Source organism: Ostrea edulis, chromosome 7 (assembly GCF_947568905.1).
Source record: "Ostrea edulis chromosome 7, xbOstEdul1.1, whole genome shotgun sequence".
Lineage (NCBI taxonomy): Eukaryota > Metazoa > Mollusca > Bivalvia > Ostreida > Ostreidae > Ostrea > Ostrea edulis.
Window position 1 is genome coordinate 83,926,455 of NC_079170.1, and position 25,256 is coordinate 83,951,710.

The following is a 25,256-nucleotide window of genomic DNA, read 5'->3' on the forward strand; positions in this document are numbered from 1 at the left end:
ACATGTTTTCCAGAATCAAAATATGAATGCTTGCGAAGAGCAGTCGATGGCTATGCCTCTCGACTTCTCTAAAGAGAATAACCTCTGGTGTGTCCAGGGGTCTGTGTTTGCCCAATTATCTATTTTGTATTGCTTATTGGAGTTCTGAGATTGATCACTGTTCCTTATCTTCAACTTTCATTGTTTATGTAGTCTACGAACTCATTTATATCAGTAAGATAACTTTTATTTTCCTGACAGACATGATTCATGTGTTATGAGGTTTCTTGTGATTGTCCCTCACATCTTGTGTGGCGTCACGTGGTATCTAGGTAGTCTCACGAGTTTTGCGACCTCTTGCTAGCCGTCCTCTCATACCTGGAACTACATGGAAGGGACTCTTCTGTGTGTTTTTAAGGAACGGAGGTCTGCAGATACACGGCCGTTTTGTTTTCGGTGTTGTTGTCGCTACTTCTGGTAAGTCTGAAAAAGGTCGATCAAATTTCTCTCATGTATCTAATAGCCGACCATAATGTGATAAAACTCGGCAAGATGTTCTGATTGAGAAATATTTTATCTATCATTTTCTCCCATACCTTCGAAACTTTAAATATGGATTAGAAGCTTAGAGTCCAATAAAATATGCACTCACAAAAATTGCCCGTAACAAAAAGTTTGACAGAAACGTAGCTAAAATGCGAAATATGAAATTATTAAAAGTTGCAACAGTTGTTTGCCAGATACCCCAAAGTTGGTAATGACGTTTAGTATCATTGTGTACAAGGTATATTGTTCATTATCTTCACCTTTTTCAAGTTCATGTACATTGTACATACGTTGAGATGTATCGAAGCATGCGCATTCTGGGTTTAGGTCATGAGATTTTAAAAATCTTACCCACAGCTATGGCATTCGCATAAAACCCTGTCTTCACCTCTTGATTATCGCTGGAGAACTTTATAGTCAGATAGGAACCGGTGGAGGTGAAAGATAAAACGGGGGGTACGGCATCACAAGTTCTGGCCAGAGATGGTGAGGAAATAGAATCACCTGTCAATATCACGATAATCAGAATTTAACGTCACAATCTATCGATCTGTCCATTTGATTTTTTGATTGTATCTTGTTTAACATCCTTCTCGAGAATTTTTCACTCATATGGAGAGGTATCTGTCTATTTGAGATATAACATTATTCATCAATCATTCAAGTATGCTAGAGTTTCAGATACCCTCTAAACTGCCGCGGTGGCCTAGAGGTTAGAGCGTTCGAATCCCGCCCGCAACAGACCATAGTCGTTAAAACAGGTAGTGACAGTTCCTTCTCCAAACGCTCGGCACCAGGTGTGGATGTTACGGGTCCTCGGAGATGACCTTTAAAATGGATGCTTCGTGTCACAGTAGGAGTGGCACGCTAAAGAACCATCACTGCTGAATGGCCGTAAGTGCCGAGCAAAGGCCTAAATTTTAAGCCCTTCACCGGTCTTGGTGACGTGTCCATCTGAGTGAAAAATTATCGAGAGAGACGTTAAGCAAGAATCAATCAATCAATCAGACACCCTCTACTGTCTATGATAAAACATCATTTTTGAAAATTATGTGGATTGTGACTGCATGAAAAATGCAATGGATAAGCATGCAACTAAATATAAAAATTTGGAATTAGAAGTAATAATGATAATATAGTAAGATAATCAATAGTTACAGCTGCGATCATATCATGGTGTAGTCCTGCCCTTAATCATCGTATCGTATAGCACCAGATCAAACGTCTAAATTAAACTGATAAGTGCTTTTTATACCCTTCCAATCAGCCATTTGACATAATTTCCGAGATTCTGACATAATTTGATATGAGCAAACGCTTTACCTCATCATTACAGCAAAAAGATAGGTATAGCTATGTATTTGGGGTACATGTATGTGAAAGACATGAATCTTTTGGATATGACTTTATGGAAGAATAACACACAGCAAACTCTGATATCGGTAGCAAGTGGATATGTACAATGGTAATTTGAAAATGAAAAGTTTCGAATTTACCTTATTTAGTTAAGAATGCAGTTTTAGTAGAAAGTAATTAGAATTTTTTTCAAAAACACCTGCTGGACTTGAACCCGCGATCTACAGTTCAGCATTCGAGGCGTAAAGCTACTTAACTACCGAGCTAGACGTTGGATTTAAATTGTTGATATTTATATTTTCATTCCAGTTTCCAAAAGGAAGTCAGCCATTATGACGATTTAGTATCCCTCCTTATAACGGTGGCCCGTATCACGGTAGAGGTATCATGTTAAAGAACCCTCACTGCAACCAGCTTGAGTGCAACTGCATTAAGCAGATGACCACTCGAATGGTATTTTAATAGGATGTGAATTAATAAACAAACATAACATTTTATTCAGGTAAAAATAGTTTTAGATGTATTCACTAGTGTGTTTATCTATTCATATGTACCTCATATGTTGTTCATATAAACTTCGCATAGGATTCACAAGTATATCATAAGGTGTTCATATCGACCTCATACAATGTTCATAAATACCCCACAGGTCGCCGTAGCCCAGGGATAGAGCTACTGCGTTGTGCCGGGAAGTTGTGAGCTCTTGCCCCGTTCATATCATGACGGTGTCAATCCTAATATGTAAGCATACACTGTATAATGGAAACACGTGCCAACACCTGTAGCGACACGGGACATTCGGTGTTAAGGTCATATCTGAAAGACCCGTGATTCTCACTTCTGAATGTCAAGCGTTTGGCAAGGAACATTCACTACGTGCCTATTTTTATGTATTAGGTTTGACGCAGCCATAGCACAAACGGGGCTCGAATTCACGACCTTCCACTTAAAAGTATTTTGTGAATTAAGAGTTTCGGGAAGACATAGTGTGTGACTTGCTGTTGCTAAGGTAAATATGAAAACTGACGACGTGTAAATGTCAATAGTTAGTACGGTCAGATCCGTGTACATTCAAATTGTCAGCGGGTAGCAGAGCTGTGTATCGCCTGACAAGGAATATTCCTGATATCATAGGAAGTGGTGTTAATACCGAGCGAAGCTCGGACGGGCCGAAGGCCCATCCACGAAGCAAGGCTCTAAAGGTATATAAAAGAAAAAATGAGAAAATCAGCAAATGAATAGAGATAATCTCTACATACGTTCACTGAAAATTTTGTGATCCATATGGGCGCCGCCATATTGCTTTGTTAAATGGTTGCTTCAAGAGTTATTCGTGTTTTAATTTTGAATGCCAAATATACATGACTGACGTGTAATTTGTAATTCAAACGCCTAGTTTGTTAAAAATCAATGGTGTGATTATTATTGTTAGTTTTTATCCAATCATCAAATAGAAAAACAGTAATACGACTAAATAGATGAACGAGTTCATGAGTTTCTTCAAATAAGAATATATACGGTATACTTACGGTTACTTTTTTACCATTTTGAATTTATTGGTTAATTTTGTTTAGTTTTAACGGCCTTTTCAATTGCAAACGGGATGCATTGTTTCTAATTGTTTGCTTTGAAAGAGAAAAAAGTCGAGGGTAGAAATAGAAAGTTATATCATCATATATTATTAGAATTATATTATTATTTTTTCTATTGTAGTCAATAATTTCCTACATCTGAACATAAATGATGGGAAGGAATAGACGTTGTTTTTTTTTTTTTTTTTTTTTTTTTTTTTTTTTTTTTTTTTTTTTTTTTACAGGAAACAGTTTCATAGCACTACAAACATGATGAAAGTATCCAGGGAGCAGAATGTAGATGACTCCGTTTACCTGATCAGGATATAGGGCTCACGGCGGGTGTGACCGGTCAACAGGGGATGCTTACTCCTCCTAGGCACCTGCTCCCACCTCTAGTTTGTCCAGGGGTCCGTGTTTGCCCAACTATCTATTTTGTATTGCTTGTAGGAGTTATTAGATTGATCACTGTTCGTTATCTTCACCTTGCATTAAAACATTAATTACATATGGTGGCGCCACCTTACCTGTGTAGCGTCATGTTTACAAACATGTATTTACCGTCATGTATTTCTATATAATCCATACAACTTCCTCCAAATGATTCCAGTTCTGCGTACAGAAAATCAAGCCGAACTTTTCCAGGAGGGTAATGTATTGTGATAGTGCAGTCATAGTTACTAAAAAAAAAAACAAATCAGGACACCACAGACATCCGCAAAAATAATACATAAGCGTACCTCACATGCCAATCAAAAATTATTTGAGTTTTATACACCCCACCGTGCAAAGATGACGGTGGAAAATCCACGGAGATGCATCGTGTCCTCCGTGTTCCACGGTGTGTGTTATTTGCGAATACACATAGCTTCTAGGAGCTTTGTTGTGGCCACGGGCACCTTGCAGGAGGTGTGAAAATGTGCCACTGGCTAAATAATCATGATAACGATGGAATTTCAAGAAAAGAAAAAAAATCAATCATTTGATACCTTTTCCTCCCTTTTACCTACTGCTCCCCTTTTAGCTTATCTGCTTTTATATTTTCAAGAAGCAAAATTTTCTACATAAGAAGAAAACATCTTTCACTATCGCCTTCGACTCGACATATAGATATATTGACGACGTTTTATCTATTGACATTAACTATTTTAATTACTATCTACATTCGATATATCTCAGTCAACTCCAACAACTCAACCTTATGATAAACAGGATGACATCAGCTTCTGCATCGTCAGCTTCCCATGTTTATGTTGCAATATTCCATTATCACCTGCATTTGGTGTTTATATCTCTCAATTGATTCGATACGCAAGACATTCTTCTGCGTATAATCATTTTTAAATCGAGGCAGGTTACTGACAAGCAAGTTGACGTTACAGGGATTTCAATTGTTTTGTTTATAGATAGATATATAGATAGATATATGCATTGATACAATGATTGATAAAAAAAATTAAATATGTGCGCTAAGCAATGAGGAACTAAACCAAATAACAAAGTATATGAAAAAATATGCACAAATTGTCCTCAAAGAATGTATACTGGAAGTCTGCTTCGTATCCTTCTTTCATCTATAATCTAAATAACTACCAATGATCAATGTGTCAATTAATTTCATTCATACTCAATGTGTAATCATAGCTCAGGATTTTTTTTTTACATCCTTCACTATTTTGCCAACAACAAAGATCTTGATATTGCAAACTTTGACTGACGGTATTATATGTTAATGCAGTTTCTTAGATCCATTGGTGTCGGAAGAATTTGGATTGTCTCATTCCATTCCATCATACATCATTCCATTCCATCATATCTCATTCCATTCCATCATATCTCATTCCATTCCATCATATCTCATTCCATTCCATCATATTTCATTTCATTCCATCATATCTCATTCCATTCCATCATATCTCATTCCATTCCATCATATCTCATTCCATTCCATACAATTTTATTACACTTCATTTCAGTACATCCCAATTTATTACATTCCATTACTTTCCATTTCATTGCATTCCGCTACATTACATTACATTCAATTAATTTTCCTTTGTTACATTCTGTTACATTACATTACATTACTTTCCCTGTGAGCAAATATAAGCACTATCCATGTATGTTCAGTGATCATATGAACCCCAGCAAAACAAAATTAGGATTTTCCCGCCGATATAAGAATCACGTGACTACCTGTGTTTCCTGTTCCATGTAGAATTCTCAACTTACGTTTTGCGGGTAAAATAACTGTTGTCATTTGATTTTTATACAATGCTACATTCTCTCATCTCCCCCCAAAATACCAAATGAAACCCAAGTAGTGCACAGCATATACCCGACATAGATTGTTCGTTTATGCATGCATTTACGCCAGATATATCATCGCATACTGTATTTCGTAATATGGGCATTTGGAACAGTTGAAAATTGAAATAAGTGACACATGATAGCTATCTCATATTGATATCATAGATCATCAACACAGTAAATTAACATCGATTTATGCAGTAAGATTTCTACTCACAGATCATACGGTGCTGGAAATAGTGGTGATGTCACAGGGATTTCAGGTAAAACTGTCAACGAGATCGTCACGCTTTCCCCGGACATTTTACAATGCGCTGAGAATTACAATTATTACATACATGTGTACATGAACAAATGTGTAGAAAGAAAGAAGAGCAAGATAAACGACAAACAATCATGTCAATGAAAAAGTGAAGATTACGAACAGTGATCAATATAATACATCATATAACGATACAAGTAAGAATAAGGCCAGCACAGACACCTAGACATATCAGAAGTGGGATCAGGTGCCTAGGAGAAAGTAGTTTTTGTTGACTGCTCACACCCTCTATGAATTCCTATATCTTGATCAGATAAACGGAGTAATCCATAGTCAAAATACTGTGTAAATAACAACCTTACAATCTGTATGACACGCCTCAGACATCATTCAATCCATGACAGGTTGTATTGACTATATCAATTGATCATGTATGCGGAGTAATTCATAGCCAAAATCACTATGTGAAGAACAATTAATTATTGGTATGAAACATCAGATATCATTCAATGCGAAGATTATATTTGCAAATATACTGCAAAAACGACCATGGAATTTGCAAAATGCTGACTTTAAACGAGACTGTTGAATCCCTTGCAACACCCAACTTATTTGATAGTAGACTGCATCGGTTTAAAATTTTATCATACGCATATAACATGCATATGGTGTTTACAACTCTCAACTGATTCGATACGCAAGAGCTTCTTCTGTGTATGATCAGTTTTCAAAATCGAGTCAAGCAGATTAGTTTGTTTTATCATGAATAGACTGTCAATTTTGTATTAATGAGCACTCTACAAAATTACATACATGTATGACTTTTACCTCTTGAACTGGACTTCATTGCCAATTTAGTATAACTTTTTTCTTTCCATTATTCTTAATATTTTTTTTGCAGGGACGAAAAATAGAGAAAAAAAATGCATTAAGTTCTATTGATGCTCAGCGTAAAAGAACTGCTTTGAATATAGAGGAATTTCAAAACAACTATATGTTTTACAAATTCCGAACGTGCGTTGGTTTGTTGTATATTGTTTCACGTCTCGCTCGAGAATGTTTCACTCATATGGAGACGTTACCATTGCCGGTGAAGGGCTGCAAAAATAAACCTATGCCTGGCGCTTATTGCCTTTGAGCAGGGAGGGATCTTTATCGTGCCACACCTGCTGTGATTATGTGGTCTCCTCCGAAGGACTGCCCCATTTAATCACCTCTAACGAAAAGCTAGGGGTACTGAGGACCTATTCTAACTCTAATATCCATGGGATCGAAAGTTAGTTTGTTGTTATACATATTCCATTGGATGATTACTCTTCTTGATCCCAGCTCTGGTATGTCAAGGCGTCTGTGTTTACCCTTCTGCTAATTTGGTCTTCTTTATAGGATTTCTGAGATCATTCTTCGTAATCTTCACTTGTTCACCTATACACGTTATATAGAGGGTTAACAGTGGATGTGACCGTCAACCTGGGATACTTACTCCACCTACAAAAGTAGATAACTGATCCCACCTCTGGTACATGTATGCCCAGGGTCCGTGTTTGCCTTCTTTTAATTTTCATGTGATTCATGAGATTGCAATCTTCACTTTCTTTAAATTCAAATCCGTTTTAAAAATAATATACAACATCAGACTGGGAAATATGTTCGTGTTTACTGTTATTTGTGGTTTTCAGATTTGATTTTGTTGTGTAATCTGTGTTTTATATGCTTTTTCTCATTCAAATTAATGATATGCATCATCAACCGCTTCTGAGGAGTCTGCTTTATGTTTTATATAGTGCACAGACTGTGTTGGAGTATATAAACTGTGTTTTATGCAGTGTACAACTGTGTTGAAGTATATAAGCCGTGTTTTATTAGTGTACAAACTGTGTTGGAGTATATAAACCGTGTTTTATTAGTGTACAAACTGTGCTGGAGTATATAAACCGTGTTTCATGCAGTGTACAAACTGTGTTCTATTAGTGTACAAACTGTTTGATGTTGTGTACAAACTGTGTTGGAGTATATAAACCGTGTTTTATGCAGTGTACAAACTGTGTTTTATTAGTGTACAAACTGTTTGATGTAGTGTACAAACTGTGTTGGAGTATATAAACCGTGTTTTATGCAGTGTACAAACTGTGTTTTATTAGTGTACAAACTGTTTGATGTAGTGTACAAACTGTTTGGTAGAGTTTACTAACTATGTTTTATATAGGGTACAATTTTTCTGTCAGGATTTGTACAAACTGTGCTTCATGTAGAATGCAAACCGTTTTTGACGTAGTCTACAAGATATGGTTTATGTGGTGAGCAAACTATATTTGATGTAGTGAACAAACTGTTTCATTTAGTGCATTAAATGATAAATCCTAGGAATTTCATTGGATAACATCGTCTATTCTATAATTGATAGTGCCTGGTATCTATTATGCCGAGTGCGGGGACTATGAATGTTTGCTTTATAGAGTGAGTTATCTGGCAAAATGTCCCCCGATACAACTATAAGAACCTGTACGTTGTGACGTAATTTTTCATCGTGACATCATGTGGTGCGTTAACCGAGCTGCGTTCTTTTACTGAGTTATGAGATTGATCACTGTTCGTTTAAGGAAAATCAAATAACGTTAGAAACAACATTGGCATTAAGAATTTTAATAAATGTAAATTTCTTTAATCAAAATCAAGTATGTACATGTAATCAAAATACATCTACTTCTTATATGAATGGTATCAATATTAGTTGTACCGATTCAAATAGCATATGTACACCAAATGTCAAAATTAGTAACTCAGTAACTCAGTTCATAATATCAACAACAAATAAACTACTGGTATTCATCATGTCCATGTTTATGAGACAGCAATAATGGTTATTTAATACGTATTGTTACAGTTATGGTATTAATTATAAATGTTAGAAATAAATCAATATACAAAAATCTATATTTATTTTGTGTACCATTGAGTATTAAATGAATGACAAATAAAATGGCATAATTTGGCCATGAGAATCAATTGTACATAAATTGCAGAAAGAAACCATATTAATGGATACAGAATTTATCCTATAGAAATGATAGTACCTGGACTTATCATGTAATGCACTATTTCAATTAATGACTGTTTCGATGAGTACTATGTGTTGCTTTTGGAAAGCTAAATAGTACCCTCACTGTTCCCCAGGCACTACTGCTTTACAAAGCTTTACAAAGCACCAACATGAAAGCATAGTATTCACCTAAATAGCCAATACTAGGTAATTCGTGTACAAACAGTGGTGTATGGAGTATGAAGTAAACAATCTGTTTTATGTAGCGTATACACTCAATGAAGAGTACAAATTGTGCTTTGTGTATTGTACAACTTATGTTTATGTAGTATACAAACTATGTTTTAGGTAGTGTACAAACTGTGTTCAATGTATTGTACAAACTAAGTTTTATGTAGTGTATAAACTATGTTTGACGCCATATACAACTATGTTTCATGTCGTATAGCAACTATGCTTAATGTAGTGTTTTATGTAGAGTACAAACTGTGTTTTATGTAGTGTACAAACGCTGTTTTAAGTAAATTATATACTGTGTTTTATGTAGTGTACAAACGCTGTTTTAAGTAAATTATATACTGTGTTTTATGTAGTGTACAAACGCTGTTTTAAGTAGAGTATATACTGTGTTTTATGTAGTGTACAAACGCTGTTTTAAGTAGAGTATATACTGTGTTTTATGTAGTGTACAAACGCTGTTTTAAGTAGAGTATATACTGTGTTTTATGTAGTGTACAAACGCTGTTTTAAGTAGAGTATATACTGTGTTTTATGTAGTGTACAAACGCTGTTTTTGTAGTGTATGAACTATGTTATATCCAGTGTACAAGCTATGTTGTATGTAGTGTGCAATTGGTGTTGTATTTTGTGTAAAACTTGTAGTTTGTAAAGTGTATAAACTGTGGTTTGTAAAGTGTATAAACTGTGGTTTGTAAAGTGTATAAACTGTGGTTTGTAAAGTGCATAAATTGTAGTTTGTAGAGTGTATAAACTGTGGTTTGTAAAGTGTATAAACTGTGGTTTGTAAAGTGTATAAACTGTGGTTTGTAAAGTGTATAAACTGTGGTTTGTAAAATGTATAAACTGTGTTTTATGTAGTAAATACTCTATGTTTTATGTAGTGTACAAATTGTGTTTTTGTAGCATACAAACTGTATTTGATATAGTGTACTGTACAAACCGTGTTTGATGAAGACTACAAATTGTGTTTGATGCAGTATCCAAACTATATTTTATGTAGTGTATAAACTGTGTTTTACGTAGTGTACAAATTGTGTTTATGAAGTGTACAACCTATGTTGTGTTTGATGTAGAGTACACACTGTTTTTTATGCAGTGTAAAAGCTGTGTTTTATGTAGTGCACAGACTATGTTTGTTGTAGTGTATGAACTAAGTTTTATATAGTGTTCAAACTGTCTTTCATGAAGTATACAAACTGTTTAATGTAGTGTATAAACTATGCGTGATGTAGGGTACAAACCTTGTTTGATGTGGTGTACAACCTTTGTTTTATATAATGTACAAATTGTGTTTAATATAATGTACAAAGTATGTTTTATGTAGTGTACAGACTGTGTTTTATGTAGAGTACAAACTGTGTTTTATGTAGTGTAGAGATTCTGTTAATTGTACAGTTCAAAGTGATATTATGTTTGTCCCAACTAAATGTATTTATTAACGTATCTGTGATTTCCGTTTTCATACATTGACGTCTGACATTTCTGTGTTTATGTCTTATAAACGTTTGTTTTATATCTAATATATACTTGTATTTGAAACTATGCATAAATGTCAGCTCAAAGTTATGGAAAGCGTGAAAGAAGGATGAACATAACAAACAGTGATCTATCGAATAACTCCTATAAGCAATACAAAATAGATAGTTGGGCAAACACGGACCCCTGGACACACCAGAGGTGGGATCAGGTACCTAGGAGAAATAAGCACTCCTGTCGACCGGTTACACCCGACATGAACCCTATATCTTAATCGGATAAACGGAGTTATCCGTATTCGAAATCAGTGTGACAAGAACGGTCTAACAATCGATATGAAACATGTCATACTGCATTTGACCCAATGATAGGTTTTTTGTTTTCCCATATTCTGTACTGCTCGCTGACTAAAAACAAAGCTCTCTCTTATTCAGCTTTCTAATTATCTCTCATCGTGGAAAAATAAACATAAATAAATAATTGCATTTCTTACGAAGCATTTGATTTAACAAAATAGATTGAATGTAAAAGCTGAGATGATCAGGGGTAGTCCAAAGTCAAATCCGGTTATGTGTTGATTTATTCGCCTGCCGCAGCATTTACTCATAATAGACTTGACACGACCTTGTGGATACTGCTACTTAAAAGTAACCTAAATTAGGTATGTTATGTTTTATTATCAAGTTTCCTAGATACTGAATATGCAAGTCTGCAATGTCATGAATGCACTCAGGGAGGGGGAAGAAAAGAAAAACATTAATATAAATATAAGTATTTCAATAAAAACAGTATGTTTGTCCAATATCTTGATGAAAGATGAAGATAACGAACAGTGATCAATCTTATAACTCCTATAAGCAATATGATACGATTATTTACTGAGTTTAACATTATCTAAATGTTGCTATTTTTTCTATGTGTAAAAAAAAAAAATCTTAATATGATCATTTACTCTGGGTAAAAAAGTCTTAACATGATTACATGTATTAACTTTGTGTAATATGCATGCGATGATTTAATAGCGTTTTTACGAGATGGAAAAAAGTATTGTAATTCGGACCATACATCTTTAATATAATTATTTACTGAGAGTACTAAAATCTTATATGATTATCTAATAAAAGTAACAGCGCCTTAATATGATTGTTTACTGATTATAACATTATTCTATATGATTATTTACTGTGTATAACATCGGCTGATTTCAATTGTTTATTATGTGTAACAGAGTCTTTCAAATATAATTCACTGAGTGTAATTATTTACTGTGTGTAATATTGTCTTAATATAATAATTTACTGATTGTAACATTTTCTTACGATACTCCGTTCCAGCTATCACTGCGACCGTGAATCCCAATTCATCAGCGTTTGTTGTCGAATCTGTGATGAACTGTACAAATAAACTGTTTCCTGTGGTCGTTTCTTTCGGCTTTGTGGCACCGCAGGAACCGGAACAGCATACACTCCCGCCAAAAGACGACGATGAGCTGGTTGTACCTGAAACATTCGTCAACGAAAGGTGACAATAACTAACAGTTGGCAATCGCATAACTCCTATAAGCAATACAAAATAGAAAAATGGGAAAACACGGATTCTTGGATATACCAGATATGGAATAAGGTGCCTAGGAGGAGTCAGCATCCCTTGTCAACCATGCGCCCTATATATTGGTCAGGTAAACGGAGTTATCCATAGTCAAAATCTTTTTGCCAACAACGGCCCAACAACCGGTATACAACACGTCAGACAGCATATGACCCAGTTATAGGTTGTATTGGTAAACTAAATTCTTATAACGACCATATATAGCATTTACAAAACGCTGACTTAACGCGACTGTTGAAACCCCTGCATCATCAACGTGTTTGTCAATGGCTTGCCTCGATTTAAAAACTGATCATACGCAGTACAAGCTCTTTCGCATCGAATCAGTTGAGAGATATAAACACAATATGCAGGTGATAATGGAATATAGCTACATAGATATGGGAATTTGACGATGGAAAAACTAAAATTACCCCGTTTTTCATAGATTTGAGTTTGCCGTTAATATCTATTTTCAATAAAATATTTATTTTATTTGAACTTCATTTCAAAATTAAGGATGATATCTCCCTCATGAACAGCTCTGATCCTTGGACGACTTTGGCTACAATGATTGGTACTTTAGTTTTCCTTTTAGCTCTTACAAGTTTTTTGTCATTTCGAATTTCCAAAAGTTCGGCTTGAGCATTGCTGAAAAGACATTATTTGTGGAAATGCGCATCTGGTGCATCAAAATTGGCACCGTATAAGTTTTACATTTAAGTATGAATCAGAAGCAGACGATAACGTGGTGTATTTTATTTGAAGTTCATCGGAATATACTAGTATTGAATCGACATATGAATGAAAATGACTATTATTGATAAACAAAATGTCGTCGATACATCCAAATGTCGAATTGAAGGACACAATATATTTTCTTCTCACGTAGAAGTTTTTGAATAAATTCTTCTTCAGAAGAATATAAAACAGGTCAGCTAAAGGAGCACAATACGTGCCCATGGGAATTCCAACATACTGTGCCCGAAGTAATTGCAACAGATTGATGATCACCCAAGACTACGACGATATTGCCAATGAGGAACTCTAGCATATTGTTATTCCAAGTTCAGAATACTTGTATGTGGAATCAGAGTGGTGTTACTTAAAGTTTTGTTTTGGATCACTGATAACTATGTATGAACATTTCTGTTTTCCATTTTTGTTGACGAAATAACTGTTTATGATGTCCAAAAGTCTAGTCTTTAATTCATCGTGATGAATAGTCGTGTATAGTGTTGAAAAGAGATAGGTTTTGATGTTATTTGTTTGTTGGTTTTTTTTTTCAATTTGATAATATTTTATTATCACACAACAATATGAAAGAATATACATGTACGTACAGTAATAGCAAAATGATTGTTCTGACATATCATTTGATACATATATTCATAAGAAAATTCGAATTGTTATGCATATTATAGATTATCAGTTTTCAAGTTTTTTGTTGTGTGTGTGGGGTTTTTTTGTTCAAAGAAAAAGTTATATATTGATGGACATATACATTATGATATCGATATGCAAAACACATACATGTATACAGAATGGAAAATAGATATACACATATATTTCTGAATACTGCCATTAAGGGGTAACGCCTCATGTAGAATACAGTTCATTCACAACCCCCATGGCTGTACTACAGGAGGACAGGTATCCTCCTTGTAGGTGAAAGAAAACTATTTATAAGCATATTGACAATTCATAAAACAGTTTCACATTTAATTTAATTTCTAATTTCTTATAAATTTCAGAGTAATATAAAAGATTGTTTTTTACGTACATTTTAATCTCCATATCTGTTTCTGATCTCTGTTCAAATCTTAATTTCATTTTTATTTTGTATATGAGGAAAGCAATATTAGATAACAAAAGATTGAGAAGCTCTGCGTTTCGGTTTTCGACAACAAAAAAAACCCCAATAACAACATGTTTCCACTGAATGTTTAAATGGCATATATTTCGCGCGACTTTCCATATTTGTTTAACATTTTTACAATCAAATATTAAGTGTTTTTTATTTTCCGTCATTTTACAGTGATTGCATAAATTTGACACGTTTTTATTCCAGATGCTCACAGATTTATTATTGTTCAATGAATTATGTAGAAGTTTGAATTTGAATTCAGCTAGTTGTTTGTCTTTGCATTTTGATGTATATATTGATTTTCTGTGTTCTTTGAAGTCATTAAAAAGTTTTGTCAAAGTTTTCTCAAAATAGGGTTTAATGATTGTTTTAGAAATGAAAATTTTATATAACATTTTACAACTAAGTTGATCTAAAGATACTTTTTCATTGTTGCTTAATAAGAATTTGTCATTATTCGTTATATTGATAAACTTGTTTTTTGTGTGTGTCTAGCTTCTCTTCTACTTGTTTTAAAGTTCGTTTAAGTAGATTATACTCACAAAGCCAGTTAGATTTGTTTTGTATTACATCAGATAAATATTCTATGTCATGAAAATTTCCCTCTTGGTCAAATAGATCCTTTACGTACAGAATCCCACCTTTTTGTCCAATGAGTGTGAAATAAAGAATGTTTTTTTTGTTTGGAAATTTTCATTTAGCCAGATAGGTTGTGGTAGAGCCTTGTCTGCTGATGCATATATGTCTTCTTTAAGTTTGCATTCATTAAACGCACAGAAAACTTCACAGTAAAATGTTGGTAGTTTTTCAAACGTATTTTTAAGATCACATATATTTGTATTGCTAGTTTTCAAGAGATAGGTTAAGTCTATTGATTTTTTACTTATACATGATTCGAAAAAGGATTGTATTGTAGAATTATTTTTGGATAAGCGCTTTATCTACATAGCTTTTAACGATTTGAATTTACTTTCCACATCGACAATGCCTACTCCACCATCAACAATATTCCCAATCACTGTATTTCTTTTAATTCTATCGCGTTTCCCCCATAGAAAATAAAAAATTAATTTTTGAATATTCTTCAAAGTTTCTTCAGATGGGTAATTTAGAATCGTGACGCTATAATATAATTGAGTAAGTGCTAAATGTATTTATAATAGTACATTTTCCAAGGAGAATAAGTTTTCTGTTTTTCCACATTTAATCCCCCCCCCCTAATTTCTTAACCGTATCATTCCAGTTTTTCTCATAGCATTTTTCAATGTCATGACCTATATATATTCCAAGACATCGGACTGGGTCATTTGTAATTTTGACATCACATATAGTTTCATATCTACTTTTCAGGGGTCCAAGTAAAATCCCTTCTGTTTTCTCCATGTTTAATTGCATTCTTCAAGCCCGACTGGTTATTGATTAAGTCTATCGCATTTTCCATAAAATTTATATCTAATAATGGCAATGACGCATCATCTGCATGTTGTAGACGTTTTATTTCGTTGCCCATATTGTCGTTTTCGAAACTTTTTATATTTACAGCGGATTTAATTGTAAGTGACATTATTTCTACACTAAAAAGAAAAATTATTGCTGAAACTGGACATCCTTGTCTGATTCCATTTTTCATTAAGCATGTTTTAGAGATCCATCCATCATTTTTTATTCGAAAGATTAGATTTTCATATAGAATTTTAATCCATTTCAAAAACTGAGGACCAAAATTAAATTTCTCTAAAGTCTTGAATAAAAAGTTCCAATCTATAGAGTCAAACGCTTTTTGAAAGTCTAAAAATAAAAGAATACCTTCTTCATTATTAGATTCACAATATTCAAATATATCTAACAGAAGCCGTGCATTTGTGCCAATGAATTTACCTTTGATGTATGCCGTTTGATCTTTACTTATGAGTTTATCAATGATTCGTTGTAACCTTTTTGCGAAGATAAATGCGAGTATCTTATAATCGCAATTAGTCAAGTTTATAGGCCTATGATTACGTAAGTAAGTTTTTTCGCCTCTTTTTGTGGATCAATGATATTATTGATAATCTCTGTGTAAAAGTAACTTCGTTGTTTTCAAAAGTTTCTTTAAGCGAATTGTAATCATAATCTTTTATTTCATTCCAAAATATTTTAAACCATCTGATCCAGGAGACTTGTTATTTTTCATTTCTTTAATAGTTTGTTCACATTCACATTCAGTAAGCGTTGGGGATCCATCGCAGAGTTGTCTCTCTTGACTTGATAGCTCTATGCATTTCACATCGTTTAAGTACGCATCGATAAGATTTTCATTATTATTATTACTTGCATATAACGCTTCGTAGAATTCACACAATTTATTCATTATATCACCAGTTTTATTAACTGTTTCATTATTTCCTGTTTTTATTTTATGTATTATGTTTGATGATTGTGTTTGTCGTTCTAATCTTATGAAGGTTTAGATGTTATTGATTTAGGAAAAAATTGCAATTTCAAGTTTGCTAAAAGCTCTTTAGAAAAGTTTAGAATCCACATTTGATTTACACCACTTCTGGCAGATGTAGTGGCACAATACGATTGAAGTTTCTCCTTTAAAGTTATTGACATTTTGATGAGGAGTAAAGATAGGGGCTTCCCAGAACATTTACTCGATCCACCAATGCGTCTTTCTTTGTAAGGGTTTTTAGTTAAGTTTACGGATTCATTATAGGTCCGATAACTCATATTCACCCAAAAAATTGACTGGGATATTAAATGTGTCTGAAACTGAAGCATGGTTTTGAAAATTTTAATATTTTTGAAGGGTAGTTGGGGTATAAGTACGATTGCCGAAAGTGGAAATAATGTCAAGTTCGTTTAAAATACAGTTGTAATTATGAGTCTTAGACACCAAGACAATGTTGTTACAAGCTTTGTCAGCTGAAACCAAAACACATTCCTCCCGTAATTAATTCTTTTATTACTTCTGGTTTTCTAAACACAGAAGGGTAGATGTAATGGAATGGGATGTGATAAAATGAGAATATATGATAGGTACTATTGTTTTACTTCTGTCAATATTGTTAAATATGAGATATCGTCAATTTATCTAAAAATCGAGTTGAAAGCCATTGTACAAAATTTCTTATTAGAATTTTAAACTCAAAATTGTGTCATTGCAATAGAGAACTATATCACATGTTAACGAAGCACAGGTTCTCTCTTAAAGGCGTCTAATACAACATTATAATGTTCTTGATCCGTTCTGACAAGGTACAAAGGTATTTTCCATAATATCTAACCTATAATAAGGCGTAGGAGAAAAAAGGCAGCCGGGGCACGTACCCCCACTTTTCAAAATGGGGTGAACAATCTTGCCCCTCCACCACTTTTCATCTATTATCAGTAATGTAGTTATTAACATTTAAAAAATATTTTTAGTTTACTGATTTTTCAATGTATCCAAATTTTCACAACGTACAATTGAAGGCAAAGACTAAATAAGTGTCTGCCTGTGTTTTGAAAAAAAAATCGGCATTAGTTCGGTTATTCAGTGCAAGCATTATGCTTTAATGATACATGTACATGTACTAATTAAGTATCAAACTATGTCACCGAATTCTTGGTTTCATAACCGGGAGGTCGTGAGTTCAAGCCCCACTCGTGTCATGGCTGCATCAAACCTAAGACGTTAACATATGTAGTGATTGTTCCTTCGTCGAAGGAGGTTCTTTGGGATATGACCTTAACAACGGAGGCACCGTGTCACGGCAGGCATTGGAACGCTAAATAAAACCCACTGTTACGGCCCTGAGAGCTAACCATAGGTCTAAAGTTTTGGTATTGATGGAGACGTCTCAATATGAGTGACAAATTACCGAGGAAACGAAAAACAACCATTCAATGGATCTTCTATATTTGGCCATCTCTCCACTTTAGTCACATTGATACCATCTGATACAGGGTAATACCTGGGAAAGCTATATTACAAGTAGTTTCAATTCGAGTACTTTGGTATCTATTGATTTAGAACCACTCACTACACTTCCTCTCCAAGAACAAAGCTCCCCCTTTCCCTGCAACGCTGTATTTCTTTAAGTTGTATTGCATATTGTCAAAATAGTGAAGAATTGAAGATGAGAATGTTGTTTAAGGAACATCTTATTTTACATTTGATGTTGCCTGTTAAACATAGCTCATTTGATTACGTTGTCCTCGTCTTTCTGATAATCAAAATGAAAACTACATGTAATAAAATGCACGAAACGTACACAGCCGTTTAATCGATGATTGGATAGAGCTCCGTGGTAACACAGGGTCAAAATTGAACAATTTTATCATAACATAAAATTTTTTATCCCCCATTTGTAAACAAAGGTATACTTTATATTACTGTGTATAAACACCCTACCTGTCCTAATATTTCATTTGAAGGATATAAAATGTTTTGATTAGTTGTGTAAGTAGTAAATCTAGTAACATACGTATCTAGCTATTTCGACACGTAAAGATACATATATCGGGTGAACCCCATTGGTTTTTTATGTAGTAGTACTAAATGACTAGATTGTATGTTTGAATTAATAAAGTGAACCCATGTGTTGAAGGATAAAGGGTCCTTCATCGATAAGATTTTGAAGTTGAAAGGAAAGATATCTTAAAGTCTTACACTGACATTTATCTGCAAATATTGGACACATTGGGATGACGTTCTTTTCTTCTGTCTTCGTTTTTGGCTGTAGATTTAAAACAAAATAGATGTGAAGGCAACTCCACAAACTTTGAAAACCGAGGCCACCTGCCAGAACAGTGTCTCCCTCTAGTTGGATGCATATTTATTAAGTGATTTATCCCTCTCCACTTTATCTCTCTCTCTATGTGGGTGTGGGGGGTGGGTGTGTGCGTGAGTGCGTGCGTGTATCTGTGTCTGTGTGTGTAAAACACTTACCATCAAAAAACTTTAAGACATCCCCACAATGAACATAAATGTTGGTAACTTCAAATGTTATCCTGGAACTAGATTCTACTTGGAATAACCATTGACAAGTTGTGGTCCTGTAAAAAGTATTGATGAAAGGTGAATATAACGAACAATACATGTAATAATAACTTTTGTAAGAAATGCAAAATAGAGAGTTGGGCAAATACCGACCCTTGTATATTCCAGAGGTAGGATCAGGTGCCTAGAAGGAGTAAGCATCCCGTATCGTCCGGTCACACCCTCCGTTAGCCAGACATCGCTGTACCATAATACGTCCCGTCTAAAGACGGGTGTATAAAAACTGATCATGCGCAAAACAAGTTCTTGTGCATCGAATCAGCTGAGAGATATAAATACAATGTGCATTTTTCATTGATGATAATAATGATAATGATGTTGGAGTAGGTTGAGAATAATGATGACGATAATGATGATTCATTCATTTCTAATAAAACAAAACTCCGTAATCGGTTACAGAAGTCTAGTGGTTAGGATGCTCGCTTCCCATCCGGAAGCTCCAGAATTCGATTTCAAATTCTTGTAAATCTCAGACATTCACAAAATCAGTGACTGTTTCGTGACGAGGTGCGCATGTTACTAATCCGTTCTATTATGACCTTTAAAACGGAGGTCACGTGTCACGGTATATAGACAGGAAAATCCTTACTTCTACGGCCTTGAGCGCCACCCATAAGTCAAAATGAGTAAAAAAGTCTTAAATAGAACGTAAAGCAATATACAAATGTTCCTTCATCTATTTTGTTTTGTTTAGTGGCATCGCCAGCTGTAGGCGGAGTGCCACTCATTTAGTTTCAGGACCGTTTGTCAGTTAGAAATTTTGTTGAGAGGAACTGGCATTAAGTCCAAAAATGTAAATCTTAAACTTGGAGCAGAAAAGGAAATATGCGTTTAAATCTTTCCATTATTTTCCGATATCTCTGTGTTTTTGAAATATCCACTTGTATTTACAAAGTTACCTGTAAGTGTCCAATACATTGACAATTACCGTGAATTATTTTTTATAAAGGACAGATACTGTGTTGTAATTGTCAATTTACATGTATTGGACAGTGCTAAATAAACCCAATAACTTATTATATACCTAAATAGGAGAAACACAATACATTTGTCAAACAGAAACAATTCTAAAATAACGAATGATTACATAACAACAATAATTAAGAATACGAACCATTCAGAGACTTCCCTAACATTCCAGTAAAAAGTAGTTCTTTTATTTTTGGATACAATATACCATTGATTATTCAACCAATGAAAAAGTGTGTTACATTTGATATTAAATGATTTTATTTTGAATCGAAAAATAGAATATAGTAAATTACATTTGTTTTTTCAAATTCAAAATCAAACATACCTCCTTCTGACACTTGAGGAGTCGTTATAACTATTTTTATTTGAACATAAAACAGAGGCCCGTGCTCTATTGGCCGCGAAGATGTCAATATTTAACATTCTACGTTAGCGACAAGAGCTTACAAAATGATACCTGGACGTCCATTGTTGTAAATAACTAAACTATCACACCAAATCGTATGGTTAGGGACGTCATTTTTCCCGTTTATCATAAAACTAACTACAGTAATACGCCGGTTTCGAGATACGCCTGAGTTATTTCCCTTTGGAGAACTCTCGTACATAGTGAGGCGCGAAACAATTTGTTTACACGCGGGAATGGGACTAATATTCATCACTGCGTAAGTGAATGTATTCAGTAAGTTTCTCAAATGCTGTTTGATCACCCGAATTCGACTGATACACAAACTAAGTAAGTTATAAGTATTTAGGGAGTAATTAAATACATAGAATTCTTATCGTATAACGTTATTTCGTTGGTCATAAGTACCATATCTAAGATATTACTTGCAAATACGACATTGTTTTTATGCTTCCACTTTAGTAAAACATTTCTTTCGATAGTATTTTGTATTTCCCACATTTACATATCAAAAGATAAGCCGCTTTTAATACATTTCATCGTCTACCTCGATGACTGTAGGTCCACTCTGTCCCACTTAGTCATTCAAAGTACCACTAAATGCACCTCATACAAAGAAGAGTTCGTATCTCGAAACTGGCGTATTAAAACACCAAATCTGGCAACTAAAACATGTAAAACGTACTACACAATAACTGATCGGGCAACTTTAGATCGGGCTCGTAGTCAGTATTATTTTAAAAAAAAGATAATACTTTGAACGGTTAGTGATAGAAGTCAATTTTTTAACAATTAGTCGAAAGTGGGTAGATGCATAAGTTTTCACTGAATGACAAAAACATTATTACAACCGTCTCAAGTTTGAAATCTCCAGTTCACCTTTGCCCAATGATCTATTCACGTCGAAGGGATTTGCAAGTAAACCTTTCGATTTTTTATCAGACGTTATCAGAACCAGTTGTCGAATTGAACAAAATCAATATGGTAATTGTCAAAAATCAACACCAACAATACCATAACAATCAGTAGAAAATGAAACCTTCAGTACTTTCTCCGTCCAGTAGTAATATTTTCGAGGTTTTTGGAACTAATCGATTTTCAAGGAATAACTCGATCGTATATAAAATTAAATACTAGATTTTTCGATATCATCGGCAGTTGCTTCTTCAACAAAAATGGAAGACGGAAATATTCATATTTAGTGGTCAGACATTCAATAAATTGCTTTGTAACACACCACTCTGATTCTACGCACAAGTACTCTGACGCTGAAGCTAAAGGGATGCTGGGGTTCCTCATTGACATTTTCCTCGTAACCTTTGGTCATGTTTTCCAACAGTTTTTCGGAATTTCCACGGGAACGAATTGTGTTCCTCTCTTAGCTGACCTGTTTTTATATATAGGTAGAATTAATTCACAGATTTTTACATGAGAAAAATATCTAGTTGTGGTTCTCAACGCAACATCTAGATATATCGACGACGTTTAATCTATCAAAAATAATCATTTTCATCCATATCTCGATTCGATGTATCTTAGTGAACTCGAAAGAAAAGACAACACAGAGTATTCAACATTTGCTTCATACTAAGATATTTTATTGAACATAGACCTTAACTAACAACTTAACTGTATGACAGACGGGATGATTTCAGCTTCTCAATCATCAACTTCCATATTTATGTACATGAAATAGCAATATTCCATTACCACATGCATATGGTGTTTATATCTCTAAACTCATTCGATACGCAAGAGCTGCGTATGGTCAGTTTTAAATCGAACCAGGCTACAGAAAACAAGTATTGATGTCACCGGAGTTTCAACAATATCGTTTAAAGTCACAGTCTTGCAAACTATATGGTCGTTATAACGGTCCAGTCTGCCAATATAACATAAATGCTGTCTGATGTGTTTCATTCCAATCATGTGACTTCTTTATACTCTGATTTTAATTAGGGATTCCTTAATTTACCTGATCAAGATACAGGATTTACGGGGAGATAAGCTGTCGACAGAGTATGCTGTTAGTCCCCGAGGGTCTCTACAGCCCAGTAGCTAAGTACTTCGTTACTAGCTTGAAAATACGGATGTATATTTAATTGCTGTTATAAATTTAGAAATTCATTTCAAAATTAAGGATTATCTCCCTCATGCATAGCTCTTATCCTTGGACGAATTTGGCTCCACTTGTATGGCACGCTGTTTTTGGGCTATATTTAGATCTAAAACTTCATAGTTATTTCGGATTTCAAACTTTTCGGTTGAGCATCACTGAAGAGACATTATTTATCGAGATGCGCATCTGGTGCATCAAAATTGGTACCGTATAAGTTTTACCTTACTCCACCTAGGCACCCAATATCACATCTGGTATGTCCATAGGTCCGTATTAGCCGAACTCTTAATTTAGTATCCCTTGGGGGAGTTATGAGAACGATCACTGTTCATTATTTTCTCCTTTTCATGGATACTATTTACCATATGAACCGGAAGTTGATGTAGACGAATACTTACGCAGGATAGGACCCGGCTGGTTGAAACTTGTATACTCCGTACACCTGAGTTAAGGAAATAGTAGTCGTGGAAGCTGCACATGTTAGGAGTGTTTCTGGGAAACGGAAGTTGAATGTCAGAAAACATTATCAACTGACATTCGAACAAAAAGTGCAAAGTAATCAAGTTTGGTGGAACAGGGGAAAATACCTAAACAGTCACCTGACCGAAACTTGAATTTTCGCTGGGGTCATCAAAATGTCACGTAGTAATAAGTCAGGATACAACTAAGTTATTAAATATCTATTTCGATGTATCTTTATTTGGATTAGAATCCTTCTTTGCACCTGTTACTACCTTTCGTCCTAAAAAAAGATCAAGATGCAGCGGAATAAATTCGGCACTTTGTTTTTCTTGATAGTTCTTATAAGTTTTTTGTTATTTCGGATTTCCAATATTTCGGCTTAAGCATCACTGAAGAGACATTATTTGTTGAAATGTGCATCTGGTGCATTTTCATATCAAGTGATCAGTCATCCAAAATGACTTTGTTAAGCACCACTCTGATTCCACGCACAAGTATTCCGAAGATGAATTAGAAATAAGCTAGAGTTCCTCATTGACAATATTTTCGTGATCTATGGTGATCAGGTCTTCCAACAATCTGTTTGGAATTTCCATGGGCACGAATTGTTCTCCGTTGTTAGCTGACATGTTCCTATATTCATATGAAGCCGAATTTATTCACAAACTTCTACGTGAGAAGAAAAGATCTCTTGATGTGACCTTCAATTCAACATTTCGATATATGAACGACGTTTCGTCTGTTAACAATAATAACTTTCTTTCATTGGTCCGTATTTGCGGAACTATCAATTTTGTATTGCTTATAGGAGTTATGAGATTGATCACTGTTCGTTATTTTCACCTTTCATCAAAATTGGTACCGTATAAGTTTTACATATATAATAACTATTGTTAGTAAAGTCCTCTGTTTTCGTGAGTTAACTATTAGTAAGAAATTTCTGACGTCACACTCACCTGACTGTGCGTGAATTATCACCACGAAGGCCAGGAAACAGAGGACCACTGCGATTCTCATGCTGTACGTTGTTTTGCACTTCTCGCTGGGTTGAGTCCTACAGAAAGGTATGAATTCAAGAGTAAAAGAATGAAGAAATATGAACTGATTAGTATTCTTGGACACAATAGTCTTGTGTTAGAAACTTTCGGAAAATTTTATGCTTATGCATAACAATCGCAATATCCTTTTGAAACTGAAAAACCCTGCTACAAGTGTAAAATATCCAGGTTTTAATGGAACATTTAAATAGATGTAGTCAATTTTATACACGTTACAGATAGCTTCAAAACATTTTATTGGTGCTTCAAGGAAGTTTTTCTCTCTTTCTGAATATATTTCTCTCTCATTGAGTCTCTCTTTCTCTCTCTCTCTCTCTCTCTCTCTCTCTCTCTCTCTCTCTCTCTGTGCCTATAGAAGGAAACTAACATTGCATTACAAGGAGTTTGTTAGAAATCTTTCATTTATAACCATGGTATCTATAAATCTTTCCGATCATGCATGCTGCCATTATAATAACCTTTATCGTACAAATCACCGGTTAAACGTAACTCTTTTTATAAGAAAGGAGGAGTTTGAAATATTGGTGCATTATTGCATCGGGCATTTTCTACATTTTTCTAACAGTCAACGCCCTGCAAATTGATATAAAACACTTCAGACGGCATTTGAACCGATGACATGTTGTATTGGCAAACTAACTAGATCGCTGGAACGACCATAGTATTTAAAAAATGCTGACTTTAATCGAGACTGTTGAAACGAACTCAAACATCAACTTGTTTTTCAATAGCCTACCTTAATTCAAAAACTGATTACACGCAGAAGAAGGTCTTGAGTATCGAATCAATTGAGAAATATAAAAACCATTTGCAGGTGATAATGAAATATTGCAACATCAATATGGGAAGTTGACGATCGAGAAGCTTAGTCATCTCGTTTGTCATTAAGCTGAGTTGTTAGCTTGCCGTTAATATCTATTCCCAATAAAATATTTAAGTATGAGGCAGAGGTGGACGACTCTGATGTGTCTTTTATTTC

General features: G+C 34.4%; 1 protein-coding gene across 1 annotated transcript in view; it reads right to left on the reverse strand.

Annotated features, from left to right (window-relative positions):
* Positions 1-204: 204 nt before the first annotated feature.
* LOC125654636 (exoskeleton protein RP43-like) overlaps positions 205-25,256 on the reverse strand; it is a 38,590-nt gene continuing 13,538 nt past the window's right edge. The window contains exons 2-9 of the mRNA XM_048884627.2: positions 24,176-24,273; positions 23,156-23,249; positions 19,150-19,256; positions 12,100-12,279; positions 5,980-6,076; positions 4,014-4,132; positions 877-1,029; positions 205-462 (exon numbers count right to left, since the gene is read on the reverse strand). Of these exons, the coding sequence (XP_048740584.2) occupies positions 308-462; positions 877-1,029; positions 4,014-4,132; positions 5,980-6,076; positions 12,100-12,279; positions 19,150-19,256; positions 23,156-23,249; positions 24,176-24,236 (966 nt within the window). The 5' untranslated portion in view covers positions 24,237-24,273 and the 3' untranslated portion in view covers positions 205-307. The remainder of the gene's footprint in view (positions 463-876; positions 1,030-4,013; positions 4,133-5,979; positions 6,077-12,099; positions 12,280-19,149; positions 19,257-23,155; positions 23,250-24,175; positions 24,274-25,256) is intronic.